Source organism: Patiria miniata, unplaced genomic scaffold, assembly GCF_015706575.1.
Source record: "Patiria miniata isolate m_02_andy unplaced genomic scaffold, ASM1570657v1 HiC_scaffold_13, whole genome shotgun sequence".
Classification (NCBI taxonomy): Eukaryota; Metazoa; Echinodermata; class Asteroidea; order Valvatida; family Asterinidae; genus Patiria; species Patiria miniata.
This window is the reverse complement of record NW_024037051.1, coordinates 16382109-16399463: the sequence shown is the minus strand read 5'-3', so window position 1 is coordinate 16399463 and position 17355 is coordinate 16382109. Positions and strand designations below refer to the sequence as shown.

The following is a 17355-nucleotide window of genomic DNA, read 5'->3' as shown; positions in this document are numbered from 1 at the left end:
AACTATAAATGATAACATCATAATTCATAAAATAACCGACGCAAAAACATGATTCATGTCGTTGTTCATATAAGTTCGACGGTATTTTGTTGATAGTTTTACGACTCGAGTAGACGACTCGGACACTGGATGCATTGTTTAATGATGTGGTTTGTTTTGACAACAAGAACAGTCGCCACTTGCGAAGTACGTAATGGGCCATTATTATTACATTCAATTGCGCCAAACATGCAGTAATATCGAGTTTACTACACAATCATCTGTCTTGTGGTTTATTTTCTTTCTTTCCATCGCGCTTGTGTAGTGATTGTGTGACAAAACAATATTTCGTCGGCAATTATACTGTAGGCAACTTGTAGTCTGATTCTAGGCCTAAATACATTGTACGGTGGTACGCCCGACTTCATAGCCCACAGGGTGAGTTTAAAAAAAAATGGCGAGACCAATTTGTGAATGAAGTTTTGCCTGTAGCACTTTCAAAATCTAGGACATGAAAGCCCAATCAATGAGCTTTCTTTTAGTGCAAGAATCATTCAAACCACTCTCGTAGTTTTCAAGTTACCGAGTTTTGAACACATACATGTACACTGTCCTGAAGACGGTCAGAGCATACTGACCGGAACGTCGAGTTTATACCTCTGGTTCTTTTCAGAACCATTCTCTTAGTTGAGAAATTATTCGCACATGGTGTTTCCGCAAACCTTTCATTATTCTTTATTCATTACATACACTGTTGTTAAAGTTCTCTCCACGGATCACAAAAAGGTAAGTGTTCTTTCAGCAAAATGTAAACAATTCAAGTGCATCCCTATGAGAATTGTTTTCGTAATGCTGAAAGAACACTTCCTTTTTTGTGATCCGTGGACAGAACTTTAAAACGGTGTTTGTGTTCAAAATTCCGTAACTTGAAAAGTGCATGAGTGATTTGAATGATTCTTGTACTATTACTTAAACAAAGCTTAAATGACTGGGCTTTAATATCCTAGATTTTGAAAGTGCAACAGTCAAAACTTCATTGAAAAAATTGGTCCTCGCGGCCATTTGGGTTTCGTTATTTTTTTTACTCACCCTGTAGTTTCGATTGACGGTCCAAACAGACTGAGAAGACCCAACTTTACCAAGTTTTATAGTAACCCCCTTAACTGGTTTTGAACATTCTTCTTTGGATTTTGAGTGGGGTGTTATTGGAAACGAACAAAATGCATGAAAAGCAAATGATATGCCTTTAAGAAAAGCACAGAAGCAAACTTACGGTGAGCATAATTCCTTACACAATTTAGAATTTGTTTTGTTAGTAATCTCCCTGTCTGTCTCACTTGGGAATTTCACTTTGCATTTAGCATCTGAGGACCCATCCCTGAGGGGTTTTGTAGTCATCAAGTCTCCTCAATCGAATTCACCCTCAAGTTCAGGCCAGCCCTGCCCCAAAATAGACGCCTTTCATCCGACCATCGTCATCAATGTGGGTGGCGGAGGCTAGCCCGCCTTACTCCGTGTGTGGCCCGGGGAAGCAGAGTCGTCATATTGGCGAAGTTATTAATCCCTCGGGGTTATTTGGATAAGTTCTTATTTCACCCCATAATTGTCCCGAGATTGACGGCATTGAATTTGGTTTGTGTCGAGGACTTGTGACATGGCGCCATCTTGTGACAGCAAACTATACACGCCCAACGGGAAATGTTTAATGAAAGTGACCCAACTTTTAATTCGTGGGATCCTATAATTCGCATCTCCACCCAATCTGAGATTCTGTCTTTTAATTCTCGCTTTCCTTTTGGATTTAAACCACTTATTTGGATGAAACTTAAAACCATAATAACATTTTAACAAGCAATTTATTTTCCGTCTGCAAGAGAGTAATTACCCAAGAGCTCTGTATTTTGTGCTTAATTAGGTTTTAGTTTGGTTTTACTCTGGCAATCAAAACATTATTTTCTCACTGAAGCATTCAGTTCTTAAATTGGACTAGGCTATGTTTCCCTTATGCAGTGTGGCGGGCTCGTTATTTCTAGGATACTCTCAGGTCTTTATCGAACCCCCCCCCCCCCGCCCCCGCTCTTCTCTTCCAGTCTGACCTATGGTTTTTTAATTACTTATTTAAAGATGTCTATTTTTATATATCGTGTATGGTCTTCTGTGTATTAAATGTAGGCTATGCATGATTTTAGTAGTAAATTTGTAAATTAAACTGTAATTTGGAATTTTGGCCGAGAAAATTTAATAAAACATTTGACTATGATTATTAACAGTTCCTCTTCTCTGTTATGTCATCTACAATGTGAAATGAATTACAAACAAGTACTTGCTCAAATATTTCCTTATTTAAGAACGGCCAAGGAAAACGAACTAGAAAGCACTCAGAGATCGCAAACCTCCGGCAAGGCTGAACAATTCCCCGCCATATTGTCAGTACACCCAAAAGAAATACTCGCACAAATGGTGAAGAATCCTTTAAAAACAATCGATTTGTACTTGTATCAAGGACCACCCCTAAAAGAAATTCATGCAAATCCGTCCATAACTTGTTAAGTTATCTTGTTAACAGACAAACCAACCAATCGGCAACCAACCAACAAAGAAACTAACCAAATCCAATGAAAACATAACCTCCTTGGCGGAGGTAATGAGAATATTGCACCACTTTTCTTGACAAATAAAAAACGAAACGTAAATCCTTTTCAGGCAAATTTTCGAGTAACAAGTCCCAAGAGATAATTATTATTGTGCGAGCATTCAGTGTCACGTAAGAAACTAGACAATAGCCAGAATTATACAAGGTCCAAAACTCACACAATGAACATAAACAGCGCCCTCTGTTTATGCATATGACAGTCAAACATCATGCGTCGTCACGTGTGCTCGCCTTTGTTGGAATATGAAACAACAGTGTGCCACTTCCAGATTATTAAATTTTCATTTTTTAAGCCAGGGGAATTATTCCCATTGAAAAAATATTATTTCCTGAATGAAGTGTGGGCCGTCTACATCTCGAACACCGAGGGGCCTGTCACCGTGTGAACTCTTGAGGGTGTCCTTCTGAATAAAACGCACGAGGATCGTTTGTGCATGTGTGTGATGCAATTTTGTAAACATTGCATTGATGAGACGCCAAAACTCAGACTTTTACTGAATTCGACAAGTTAATTTCGCTTTCAGCACCGATCCCTTAGATCCTCCGAGTGGTATGTTAACCAGTTCCATTGTGATTGTTGTTCATTGTTGTTAAAATCTGATTTAGTCTAAAATAATGACTATAGAAATTAGAAAGGATTTGTTAACGAAATGTAAGTAAGTTTGTATTCAATTTGCAGACTTTTACTGCTGATTGAATGAATTTTTACAATGGATTTAACAAGTATTCAACTTTCAGATGTGTTGTAACTTTATTATTTTCATTATTTCTCAGGTAATCATATTAAGCACACATACAGACACAAAATACAACACAAACATTTTGGATGACAGGGTTTCAAAGACTAAATAAAACCAAAGACAATATAATATTGACAACACCCCGTCTCTGATCTGGTGATTTAGTTCGTGAATTCTACAGTTCCCTTAGAGCTGTGTCTGTGAGTCATGCAAATATATTGTCAATGTCTGACTATGGCTTTGAATATTTATTGTTTACTTTTTTGTATGTTTTACCTTTCAGCTTAGATGGCAGAACATTACTACAGTCAGTGCGTAGCAGAGCTTCAATTTACGATGCCACCAAATCCAAATGAACAGCGCCCTCAAGTGTCTGTGAGGTGCACAAGAGCGTTCTGCAGGTAAACTAATCTCAGTTTAACCTGTGTACTGTGGCCACCCTATGGGAGTGGTCACAATAGACAGGTGTGGCTACTGGCTACTAGTACTACACCATAATTAATAGCCTGAATGAGGTTGTTTTTATTGCAGCCTGGAGGGTTATGGGTAGTAATACTTCGGGGGAGTGTGGCCTGGTTGTTAGGATTCTAGACTCGCGATCAGAGGGTCAGGGGTTCGAATCCAGCTGCTGGCCATATGTTGTGTCCTTGGGCAAGCCACTTCACTCCCACTTGCCTCTCTCCACCCAGGAGTATAAATGGGTACCGGCATTAGCTGGGGAGTAACCTGCGATGGACTGGCATCCCATCCAGGGGGAGTAGAAATATTCTCAGTCGTTTCATGCCAAGGAAACCGGAGATAAACGCCAGCCTGCTGGGCTATGTTGGCTCATGACAGATTTTACGTACTTTGGCCAGAAATATTTTTCAACTCCAAATGTCTTGAATGACTTCCTGAAAGATCTATAGGAATAACATCCCTGAAATTAAGTTAAAAGGAAATTAAGTTGAAGATCAGATCTTTACAGACTTGCATCAATAATAAACAGTTATTCCTTTAAAACCTTGCATAGATGTGAAAGCTAATTCAACATTTTGGTGCATATTGCACTCATTGTTTAAAAAAAAAATGGTTTCTTTTCACAGTGATTCCAAACTCTATGAGTGGGGGTTGTATGGCAAGCCTGATCCGTCAAAATACAAAGATCTGGAAGCAAAGGAGCTGGATACTGATGAAGATGAATTGGACAGAGCTTTGACTGAAAGCGACCAATTAAAATCTGGTGATGTCATCACCAACCAATTAGATGTTGTTCCTGAGCTGACCACTGAAATTTTCCAATCAGAATCAACAGGTGATGATGTCACACTGTGTAATGAGCAATATGAATATTCATCAAGCAACATCAGGGTCGATGGTAAGAACATCAGTCCATACACAAAGCCCAGTTTGCCGTTCCAGGGAGAATTTGCATCAGAACAGGAAGTGATGAGAGACATGGGCCTTCCTCTCAGTTTCGTCAGGTCGCTCCGAGATTTTGATGAGGTTTGTTCTTCATTCAAGTTTACATCAAATCCTCGTTTCCTTCCATTTGTTTGATCTGAATTTGTGGTTTTAGCAAGCAGTTAACAGTTACTAGAAATTAGGAGGTGCTGGGTTCACTTATATCCAGATTTTTCTAAGTGTTGTGTCCTTGGGCAAGGTATTTTACTTTCTCTCTCTTTAACTGTCTTTACATTGGTGCATTAAAATCATATAATAAGTTGGAAAAACAAAAACACTTTGTCATCTCCATGTTTCTAACAGCAGAATATTTTTAACGAAAAATATCTTATGGTTTAATAGATAAACCTTTATTTGAAATATTGGCAGGACGATGACTACATGCCCAAAGTGAGATATGGGAACAAGCAAGCAAACAAGAAAAACAAGAAGAAGAAGAAGCAGCAGCGAGTTTGGAGTCATGACCTTGACCCTTCCCACCATGCATCAGAGACAGATGTTTCCCATCATGCATCAGAGACAGATGTATCCCATCATGCATCAGAGACAAATGTATCCCACAATGCTTTGGAAGCTCCAGAAAAGGAAGAACAGGCACCAGACACTTGCGTTGCTCCGTTGCCTGGCAACTGGTCCACCGTCACATCAAAAGAAGATGAGTGCTGTCATGGAGACGGTATCCAGGCAACTGATGTTGCCGAGGAAGCAGATGTTGACACAGGATGGAAGGAGTATTGGGAGACATACGGGGAAACGCTCATTTGGGAGAACTGGGTCCAGAAATATCCAGATCAAGTAGTTGGCGATGGCCTCATTGAAGCATCATCTATGCAGTCAGGTGGAGAACATCAACTACAAGATGAAATGAGTGAACCTGTGAAAAATGAGAGCAATACGAACATCGTGGAGGCCATATGTGCACAAGATTTCCCCGTGTCATTTGATGAGGCGACAAAGTTTGAAGCAAATGAAATTTTGGGTAGTAAATCAAGTTTACTTCGTAAAGAACACACAGTGACTGACTTGGTTGCTACAGAGCATGTATCTGGCTCAGAAATTGAAGAACACTTACATCAGTTTCAAGAAGCCACTATTCAGTCTGTAGCTGAAGAGATGTCGACCGTTTCTCTTGAGGATTGTAAGACAACATCAACGATGAATGTTACAAATGATTCCGATTCGTTGACAAGAGTTGAGAGTGGCCCGACTGATGATCGCAAGCTTTCAGACCAGTCAGCAATTTTCCTGAAAATAACAGGGAAAGGAGAATCCTTTCCTAACAGTTGTGAAGAATTGCCAGACGAGTTCAACGGGAAAGATGCTGCACGTCAAGATTTGGAGAATGCGTCTACGCAAATTGGGAATGAAAACAGTGTCGGTGAGTTGCAGAGTAACTCATGCACTAGAAATGGATGGACTGAAGAATGGAGTCGATTGTGGGATGAACACTGTGGAGAAGTCTATTGGTACTATCACCAGTATTACCATACTAACATAAAGAACGGTGTTACTGAGAATGGAGAACATGGGTTACCAGACTGTAGGACTAGCCAATCAGAAGAGAGGACATGCTCAGTGGCTGACCAATCACAGCTGGTGCTACATTCTTGTGCTGACTATAGCCAATCATGTGAAGAGGTTGAGGACAGCAGTGACTGTACAGCCAATCAGCTCCCGTCTGATGAATCAGTGCACCAATCACAAGCTTCCAATACATCAGGTGATGCTGTTGACCAATCACAGAGAGTCAACTCCTGTAATGGCATCGATCACAACACAGAAGAGTTGAATAACTCTAATGGAAGTAATAGAGATTGTGATAATAGCTGTCGCAGTGATAGTGACGTTGACAAAGAGCCATTCGACGGAAAATCAAAACGGAAAAAGGTTTCTCAAAAGTCACAGTTGAGTGGAGATGGGGCGAACGTATCTCAACAAATAGGTTAGTTACACAGCTACTATATCCAAAACAATTTATACTTCCTTTCACACGAACCTCAAAAGGTTGGCTTCTGTTGGACTTGATTTAAATACAAACCAGTGAAAATTTCAACTACATTCGAAATCTTCCCAGATTTTTTTTTCCGACAAAAACCAGTGAAATTTCAACTACATTCGAAATCTTCCCAGATGTTTTTTTCTGACACATGAGAACTGAATCATTTTTGCAGGGCATGGAAGTGGAAGACTCCATTCCAAAGGCGGGGGTGACGGAGTTGGACATGGAGGGGATGGGGAGGAGCCACCGGAGGAGAGGCCAAGACAAATGAAGAGGAGGTCAAATTTGCTCTTTTTTTTATTCACGTTTAAAGTGTTTGCTGTATTCTCTGTGTAATATGGGCTCTACCTTCGTAATCCTGAAAATCATCCCAAATCTGGTGGATTCTGATGGGAGAGTTGAGGTTTATTACAAAATTTTTGTGGGAGAGTGTGGCCCAGTGGTTAGGGTTCGTGACTCGTGATCATCAGGTCAGGGGTTCCAATCCAGCTGCTGGCCATATGTTTGTGTCCTTAGGCAAGCCACTTCACCTCATTTGCCTCTCTCCACCCAGAAGTATAAATGGGTATTGGCATTAGCTGGGTAGTGACCTGCGATGGACTGGCATCCCATCCAGGGGAATAGAAATATTCTCTGTTGTTTCATGCCAAGGAAACTGGAGATAAGCAGTGGCCTGATGGGCCATATTGGCTCGTATAATAAACTTTACCTTACTTAATTTTCTGAGGGTTTAGATTTAAAAAGGCTACTTGTTGTTTTTCCTGTTTGTCTTGTAGCCACGAATTGGAAACTGATGGTGAAGGAGGCAGAGATGTTCTGAAACGACTTGGATTGAGCTCAGACGCTGAATCTAAGAAGTAAGTTGTATTTTCTAATCTTCCCTTAACCTTCACCAAAGCTGAGCATGATAAGATCACCATTTTTTTAATTAGTTGAATTTTTCTCAAAAGCCATCTGACAGCACTGAGTATTAAGTCCACGAGAATTTTTTTTTTTTCCCCCAAAGGTAAATTTCATAATATGAAATATTGATTGATTGTGGTATATCAGATTTGAACAGCCAGCTGACCCCTGCAAGCTTGATGGACAAGTTGTTAAGACGTCTGCACTAGTAAGCAGGAGGTCGTGGGTTCGAGTCCCCAGCTCTCTGACTGCACGGATGTTAAAATTTGCCCAAGAAATTACATCGGTGAAGGGCAAAACCCAATATTGAATTACATATCCCCAATGCAAAATTCCATCTCACAAGATCCGAAGTTGCATTTCTGTTATCAAAACATAATCATCAAAACTTATTATTGATTTTCAAAGGTTTCGAGAGCAGGAAAGGTTTTCCTCGGTCAGAGTTAAGTACATCCGGAAAAACGTCAGTAAGAAATCCAAATCGCTGAACATGCGGAAAGCTCCGATGCACATCTGGTTTGATGAGGAGGCAGGAGAGGCGAGCAATGGAGAAGCAGAGATTCAACGCGAGCGGTCAGATGGCGCAGAGAGTTTGAAGCAAGTGAAGAAGATGCCGGGCAGCAACACGATTAGTAAGGTGAAGGCATTCTTAAGTTCCCAGGGAGAGGAAAGAAGCAATCAACTGCAGAGGAAGTCAGCACCTCTTGGTGAAACGGCGGATAACAATGCGAGTACAGAAAACACCGAAAGAGGTTCCACAGAAGAGCAGAACGCAACGTCAACTTCTGTCAGCCTTGAGGATGAAACAAAGGACTCCGGTGTTTTTGTGGAACAGACATTGTGTTGGACCTCAGATCAGGAGAACTCCAGTGCTGCTTGTGGCTTGCAAAAGGATTCCGCTTTTGAAGAAATCACCGAAACAGAGTCACAAGATCAGGAATCAATGTCTGAGGCATCTAAAGCAGTTACCAAAGAGAACGGGAACTCCTCCAAGAATCTTCCACAAGACGTTGGCATCCGGGAGGCGGGGACTTCACTTGGTGCTCCTCAGAATAAGAAATCAACCGCTTCATCTCAAGATCCGAGACTTGCTGAATACCCAGAGATAAGCAGCAATCCAAGCATGATGAAATATTGGGTTCAACGCTATCGCCTGTTCTCCAGATTTGACCATGGGATTAAGATGGATGAAGGTAACGTTAATAGTAATTGGAGATTTACGAAACTCTCAGTAATTAAATAGTAAACAAATAAAAGGCAAATTGACAGTGGAACAGAAACAAACGAGTGGGGGACACAGAAGCATGGAATGGTGGAAGGAAAACACAAAAGAGGGATAAGGTAGGGCGAAGACCAGTAAACAGTAAATCCAAGATTTTTAACCAATTTTACAGTTCTTTCGCTCTTTCTTTGTTGTCAGAGGGTTGGTACTCAGTCACTCCCGAGAGGATAGCCAAACATCAAGCCCGGCGTTGTCGCTCCGATATTATCATCGACGCCTTCTGTGGTGTTGGGGGAAACGCAATACAGCTGGCGTTCACCTGTGAGAGAGGTATCATAAATTTCTTCCTTGAATGACATCACAGTTTTGCTCATGAATATGGAAATCTGTATTAGCAAAAAACAAAAACCCAAAAAAGGCATCAAAACACCCTTGAAATGGCAGTAATGAAGATTGAAAATATGGTTCAACCAGTTGGCGCTGGGATTGTCTTGACAAGAACAGAATGAGGTGCTGGATTACTTTTGACTCGACCTCAAGCCAGGCGGGTTGAAACCATCACCCTCGGGCCTCGCTCGCTGAGCAGGTCGCCGACATATTTCCAGCCTCGCTCCCTGTGTGTTTATCCGTCATCCATTCCGATTACCGCAAAACCTTTGCGGGTATACACGTCATCCGGCGTGAACTGGTTAATGGGGCACAAAGGTCATTAGCAAGGATTGCATTTTAAAAAAACCAATCTATTACATGGGCCCTTTAAACTTTTAATGAGTGGTATGGCAATATTGCTGTTTTCCTTTGACAGTGATAGCAGTCGACATCGATCCAGTAAAGATAGACTGTGCACGTCACAACGCCAAAGTCTACGGTGTTGCAGACCGCATTGAGTTTATTCAAGGGGACTACTTTCTTCTGGCCGATCGCCTCAAGGCCGACGTGGTATTCCTGAGCCCTCCCTGGGGCGGGCCGGACTACTTGCAAGCTGATGTCTACGATATTACCACCATGATGCCTCTAGATGCATATCCTTTTGAAAAAATGGCAGAGAAATGATTATATATGAACCCTATAGCAGATGGTAAATTGATTTAATGAAACAATAGGAGTTTGCATCAGTTAGAACAAGTATTTGAAAATTCCAGCCGAATGTTTTCCTTAACAGAAACTCACCTTCAAGCTGTTTGAGAAGACCAAGCAGATTACAGAGAATATCGCTTTCTTTGTTCCACGGAATGCAAACGTGGATCAGGTGAGACATTCTATTGTCCAAGTTAAAAAACATCTGGTAAAATTAGAGCTGAAACAACAAATGTAATAAAGCCGATTTAAGTAAGGAAATTGTCATTTTAATTAATCATTTTTGAATTACTATTTAAATATTAATGACTACTCCCATACTATTATTCCAAGTTCTGTTAAGTTTACGCATATCTTGTAACAGCATTATTAATAGTGTAAAATAAACTTGAAACTTGGTATGTTTGTAGAACATTTGACTTTACCAAGATACACATATACATGTACAATGTTTATGTATACAGAAAGTCAAAGAATGGCTGGCCATGAGACCTTGCATTTTCATGAAGTAATGATTCAATTTCTTCTGACATTTTCTGTTTCTTCTTCGTAGTTGGCATCTTTAGCAGGCCCTGGAGGACGTATGGAGATAGAGCAGAATTTTCTCAATAAGAAAATCAAGACAGTGACTGCTTACTACGGAGAACTTGTGGATGGTTGAAGTCCTGCTGTCAGACAAAATCGACACATTCAATCCGAGGAGAAATCACCCATTAGTCACTGTACCGCTCCAAACCCGCTATTACTTCCTGTAGCACCTAAAACCGCCTGAGCTCTCTATGGTTTTATGGGTTCATCAGGAAATAAATACAATGTATCACAATGAAATACAATGTATCACAATGATATACAATGTAATACAATTTGACAGGTACTGCTAATAGGTCAACTTGTGTCAAACATATTTCAAAATTTCATTCGCTCCACAGAACCATTTCATAATTGGCCTTTCATAAGAGGTACATCTTCAAAAACCAGGGCAAACATTGAAAGAAACCATTGTTCAACAAATTATTTATGGCACCAGATTGAATACAAGTTTATCACATTTTCTTGAATTGGTAAGCCTTTGATGCGTTGTGCATGTGTTGGCCGAAGATCCTATAGTTCAAACTGTAAAACCATTTTAAAAAATATCCTTCAAGGACAAGGTAGTTGACAACAGAGAGACTTTTTATTCATGGTGGTGTGCTCATGTGTACACACCGAGTACGTCATTGAAGGGTAAAATCTAATATTGAATTTGCTCTTGGATTCTTTTGAAGAACATTTGGATTATCTGTGTTCAAGACTCGAAATCAAAAGACACAGGCATTTGCATTTTTTTTTTCTGGATCTAATTTATTCAAACATTCTTTTTAAAACATAAATTATTCCACTCAAGAGGTCTAACTATTGAACATGAATGGTCCAAGTGTGAAAACAGGAATTGTCGAGTTTTGCTTAGCGAAAACAGAACCACATTCGACTCGCGTTAATACTACCTCAGCCGGACATAGCCAAAATGTTTGTTATATCAGAATTTTGTGTCAAGTGGAGTGCCGGTCCCATTCATTATGCACATAAATGCATGATAGGGACCAAGACCTTGTTTGCTATAACTAGAATTTGTATTAACAGTGTTTGTAGTAACGACTGCAGTTGAAATGAGAACTGATGTACGTGTCTGCTTTTCTATTCAGACTTTTCTGTTAAATTTTCCAAGCAAAGTTTTGTCTCTGGTAATACGCAACTCCGTATAAGTTGGCGACAAGTGCTGTTTTTGTTTTCACTGCATCAATCATGCACTCTACATAAAGATTTGAAGTATACTTTTTGACTGCATAACATGTATTTTTTTAAAACCAATTTTGAATATTAAACCAATAATGAACTAAAACGCTTCTTCCCTCGTTGTCTACTTGTCTGCTATCATTCAGAAAGTAACACATCAAATCAAAAACAGGAACTGGGGATTCAAAATTATCGGGAAAATGAAACTCGAAATGGTGATATTGCAAGTTGCAACCTTCCTCAAACTTTGGTTCTTGTATTTTTCTTGTTTTTCCATCATTTACTTGGGCTCCTAACAGTAGAAAAGCAGGTCTTTCATGCTCCAGCGGTTTCTGGTTTTAAGGTGGCGTGGGTCGAAGACACGAGTAACTTTCCTCCGGGTTTAATTTTTCCCCACAGGGAAGGCCTGGTGGTTCAATCTCCATGGAAACATTTGTCTTGTAAAACTTGATGTAACACACACCAACGATGAAAAACCTGAGATTGAAAGAGAAATATGAAGAATTTTTTGGGGGAGAAAAATGAAATATGTAAATTGACACTTTCCTGAAAGAAAGATGTTAATAGTTTTGTGACACCGCCCCCCCCCCCCCCCTCCCCCGCAGTTATGGAGTACCGAAGTGAATACGTCGCGCGCACAAAATGTGTGTAAAGGACATTAGCGCGTGATTCAGCCCGTGAACCAATGCGCGCGTACTCCATTCATTTGCACAACACTTTCTGGTTCTAAATGATGTCACACTTCGGTACTTCATAATCAAGTAACATCCCCAAAAAATCAATGCTGTTAGAGTTGTTCTCCCCATGCCATTTTCAAGTCTCGCCCTAAAAACTCTAATGCTAGATGTTCTTAAATCGCTAGTTTTCTAGCAATGCAGAAGTCATTCACTTTTGAATGAGACATCGAAGACAAAAATCCGGCCATGTTTAGTCATGAACTATAGTTACTCTTCAATTTTTTTTTAATGAATTTTTGCGTAATGAATGCAAATGCAACCCAATTTAAAAGCGTATTTTCAGACTACAAAAGACCTTTAAAAATCATGGAATCAGGAAAAATCCTTACAAAATCCTGGAAGCGTGTGACGGTGTCACCCCCTAATGGGAATAATCAATTAATTGCCATTGCCAGTCTTACATGTATAAACTACTGAGTGAGACTCCTATTCATCTGCTGATTCACTTAGTGGACGGACGGAGTGGAACACTCCGAGCTCTCGCATCCTCTCAAAATCCTTCTGGACGTCGTACGTCTTGTAGAACTCGGCGTACTTGGCCTTCCTCCAATCGAACACTGCGGTTGGACAAGACGGAATAAATCGATCAGTGATACAACAGGTCCATCAATCAATGGACTGATCTATTATTAAAGGGCCCCATCATATTATGTCCAATCAACCTATGGACATAATTTTATAACCAATAATTTTTTTTTAAAGCAATCCTTGGAAATGCACCTCTGTGTCCCATTTAAATGTCACGCTATTTTAAATTTTTGTTTTGCCATTTTCAAGGGTATTTTGGTGCCTTTTTGTTTTTTATGCTAATGCCAATTCCATATTCATGAGCAAAAGTGTGATGTAATTTCAAGCAGAAACCTCAATGTTACACCTATTTTCTTTTTTTTGGTAATTCTTCATTGGTCAGTACATGGTAGTAGGCCAATGAGCAATATTTTGTCACGAATATTTTCAATGAGCAAACTTTTGGGTTCACAATATGAACAGAAAACCCTTAAACTGAACAGTGTCTTCCTGCAATGGCATTACATTAACAGTCCCCCCAGTTGTCTGGAAAAGCATGGAATTTAAAAAAAAGAAATGTTTACAACAGTACACTTTTCAATAAATAATTAACCAAAAAGGGATGTCACATATTTTTTTTGTACATTTAAGAAGAGTAGAAAGTTGCACAAAATTATGTTCCTCAGAAAAATTCACTTTCATGGACCCATGAGAACCTGATGCATAAAACCAGAGCACCAACTCTTTTATTACACAAAATAAGATCAAGTTACCCTATATTTCCACTTTCTTCAATAATCAGAACTCCCTAGGGGGTGTGCAAAATTGTATTAAAATTGGAGGATTCAGTACTGTTAGGGGAAAGATTTCCATATATAAAGTTCACTCAACACCCTGTGTACAAACCCTATGAGATTGGACTGAAAAATTCTAAGTGTTTTCTAAGAAAATGCTTGTATTTTCTCACTGCTCAAATTGACTTTGATGACATGAAATTGCTATCTGGGGGCTTGTTAGTCAATACAGAGGAAAATTAGTGAACTTCGCATATGGTTATCTTGCCCTGTTGGGGCTATGAATGCACCACAAAGACTGTGGTTTCACACAGATTTTCAAATTTATCCATCAAAATTTTAAAACTGTACATTGCAATCATTGCAGTTTTTGCACTCACAAAAGAATTTGACACATGCGGCTCCGGTGACAGCCAGTACCAGTCCGATGGCAAAATGCTTCTTGAGATGGCTGTTCAACAAGCCTCTCATCTGGGGTCTAGGTAGCGCTGACATGATTGACACTGCAACATTCACATAAGAACACATTGAAGGATTTTAAGCAAAACAGTGACATTTGAGCATTTCAATTTGAACACGTTGGCAGATGCCGACTTCACAACGAAGCAGTGTAGGCCTAGGACAAATTCCTGGTACCAACAACTGGAAAGATTCCCATATCTGGCCATCACTTGTCACCCTGTGCACAAACCGTACGAGACTGGTCTGAACATTTCTAAGTGTTTTCTCAGTAAATACTTCAATATTTTCCCAGCTAAATTGGACTTTTTAGGACATATTGTCACTTTCTGATGATGTTAGGTCACTGAAGGGAATAATGAGTGATGGCCAGATATGGGAACCTTTCCGTTAATAACACCAACATGTTTTTCGGTATGTAGGCCCTACAATTACAAAGCAGCAAGTAGTAATGTTGCACATCCCTGACCAAGTAATGTGGTGCATCCTGTTCCCCCCCCCTCCCCCACTAACGTTAGCGCCTAGCTACCTAGCTCAAGCAAAGTTTTACACAAAATTTCGTAGGACACGTATTAAACGTTAGAATAAGTAGAAGTAAACATTCCATCAAGTACGAGCATCGAGGAAGGAAAAACCTCCTCCATGGTAGTATAACTCCTTGACCATGCTGAAGTTGTCACATTTTACATTACCTAGACCCGTGAACGTGGCTTGTAAACTACGCCACGCTGTTGTCTATTTTCGAACCTGGCGAACGTGTCCCTCTGACTCCCTCCGTTACACACACTGGACGTTATTTTGCCCATGTAATAAGTACTCACATATGAAGCTGTCTTGAATTCTATTTGTACGTCAAAACTTGCATTTGACGAAAATTGAGGAAAATTCTGGCCCCGGTTCATGAAGTCAGTCCGCTACTGCTAGCTGCCATTTTCTCCCAACTGACGCATGCGCATTGCGTTTTATTTTCGTATGATTCGACGGCTGTTTACTGTCGCAGCTAAAACAGACATCGTTTTAGACAAGTTTCAAGTCCTTTCCTCTCTCACCGCACCGCACGCGGTCGCACGTGCGCCCGCGTGTGTGTGCACACACGTACTGTACACGAGATGAGCTGAGCAGCCAATCATCTGCGGGGTTTTTTTTTTCGGGGTTGCGACATGAAACAGCCGTCAATCTGTCCAAGCGACTCAGACGCGTCCGGGGTTATTTGTCAGGGTCAGGTTAAAATCTAATTTCTACACGTTCGTATGGGTCTTTACTGATGGGCAAATTTCGTCGAAATTACACAGCCGAAACAATCGGACGGGCAAATTTAGATTTCTAGGTGAGTACTCAACACCCATACGGAATTATGTATGTCGGATCGATTTCGCCAGGTTCGAAATGAAACAAGAACGTGGCGTTGTATACAACGCCACGTTCACGGGTCTATACATTACCCTAAGCTACGCAACAATGCATCCAAAAATATTACGAAACGTTTATTGGTTTAAAACTGAAACATGTTAGCTTGTTAAACATGTTAAAGATCCGTGAACTGGTTCACTTCATTTTTATTCGTTCTTGAGCTGGTATTCCTCTGTGCATGCGCACCTATACAAGTACGCAATATAATATAATAAATTCTCAAAACAACAAAGTGCAGTGCCAGTTTATAAACGACAACAATCGGTGTCACGGTCAAATCCAAGTGCCAACATGGCCAATATTCAAACAATAATTTCCTACAAACATCTAAGCCTAGTGGGATGTGTGAGTAGCAAAAATAACAGGTTATCTTAACTGGTCAACTTACAAGACACTCTACATATTCATATAGTAACTTAGTTATTAGGCCTAATGTGAAAAGGTATACCAGCCAAGGGAACCCGTTCAAAATCAAATCAAATTTTGTGCCCAAAATCCGGACACCAACTGTTTCTGGACTTTCGGACTAGCTTTCACGACGCTCCAATTGCTCAAAAGGTTTCCAAAGCAACTTTAATTAAATGCGACTTCCTAACCCGATATTTCTACTCTGATGAAATAAATTTCGAACGCTCCGTGTTCATGTAAAAAGCCGAAATTGATAACTTTCTTACCGAAACTTGTTTTCCTATCGCTTGAGATTCCAAGATGACTGCCGTTGACCGGCTTCAACCTTTTACTCAGAGCAAGAACGCATCCTGTGGAGCGTTACCGCGCTGGTGTGCCTACGTGTTGAGATCGAGGCAAAGCTCTCCTTTTTAAGGGGCGCGGTTTCACTTACAAAAAGGGGGTTATGTGATGGAAATACCTGTTTTTATCACTCGAAACTTTCGGAAAGTTGCTATTATTCTCTCTTTTTTTTGGGGGGGGGGGGGTGGCGCATCAAATAAAACCCTGACAATTGAAATACGTAAGTGCCTACTAATTTGACTAAAAGTTGTATAAAAGTTGTTGTCAAACTTGTATGAGTTTACCCAAATACAGTATGTTAAACAACAAAATTTTTGCAAATATAATTTAAATGCAATCAATTTAAAGTAAAAAAGCAAACAAGGACAATTTTCTGTGACTTATGATGTTTATCAGTATACATTCAAGTACACAGGTAGTGAATGGCAGTTACATTTATTTTATTTACATTGAGCACTTGTTTTTAAAAAAATGGAACAGTTTTTATGAGTTAATACTTTTGATATACATTGTTCTACGCTCTGAAGAAAATAGCCAATTTGTGTGGGGCTTATGTAACTACATGTAGTTGTAAGTGTTGGGGAAAAATTACTGTTCATAGTTTCAGTCGTTTGATTTTACTTGTACATCAACCATTCTACAACGCCTGAACAAATCCCCGTTATCTGATTGATGGGTCATTGATCACATGTCGTTGAATTATTCATCCCAACGCACAGCCCAACCGCACCGCAAGAATAGAAGTTCTATTCTGTCAAACTATTGGTGGCTCTGACCAATCAGATGACAAGGATTTAGTCAGATGTTGTGTAAAACAAATAATGAATGTTTCACTAATTTTGTGCAATGGAAAGAGTAATTTCTTTCAGTGACAGATGGAACGTTCCATTCCACTCGGCTTCGCCTCGT

General features: G+C 40.0%; 2 protein-coding genes across 2 annotated transcripts; one reads left to right on the top strand and one right to left on the bottom strand.

The window, feature by feature from the left end:
* The first annotated feature begins 3028 nt into the window (after positions 1 to 3028).
* On the top strand, positions 3029 to 11464 carry LOC119721409 (trimethylguanosine synthase-like). Its single transcript, XM_038191480.1, has 11 exons — positions 3029 to 3182; positions 3656 to 3773; positions 4458 to 4857; positions 5185 to 6757; positions 6987 to 7092; positions 7591 to 7671; positions 8126 to 8910; positions 9138 to 9269; positions 9745 to 9961; positions 10110 to 10188; positions 10570 to 11464. Exons 2-11 carry the CDS (start codon positions 3661 to 3663, stop codon positions 10675 to 10677), a joined length of 3594 nt encoding a protein of 1197 aa, XP_038047408.1. The 5' UTR covers positions 3029 to 3182; positions 3656 to 3660; the 3' UTR covers positions 10678 to 11464.
* Positions 11350 to 16507, bottom strand: LOC119721410 (cytochrome c oxidase subunit 6C-like). The gene is made up of 4 exons (XM_038191481.1): positions 16371 to 16507; positions 14208 to 14330; positions 12928 to 13083; positions 11350 to 12266 (listed from the first exon to the last, which is right to left on the bottom strand). Exons 2-3 carry the CDS (start codon positions 14320 to 14322, stop codon positions 12953 to 12955), a joined length of 246 nt encoding a protein of 81 aa, XP_038047409.1. The 5' UTR covers positions 14323 to 14330; positions 16371 to 16507; the 3' UTR covers positions 11350 to 12266; positions 12928 to 12952.
* Between the last annotated feature and the right edge of the window lie 848 nt (positions 16508 to 17355).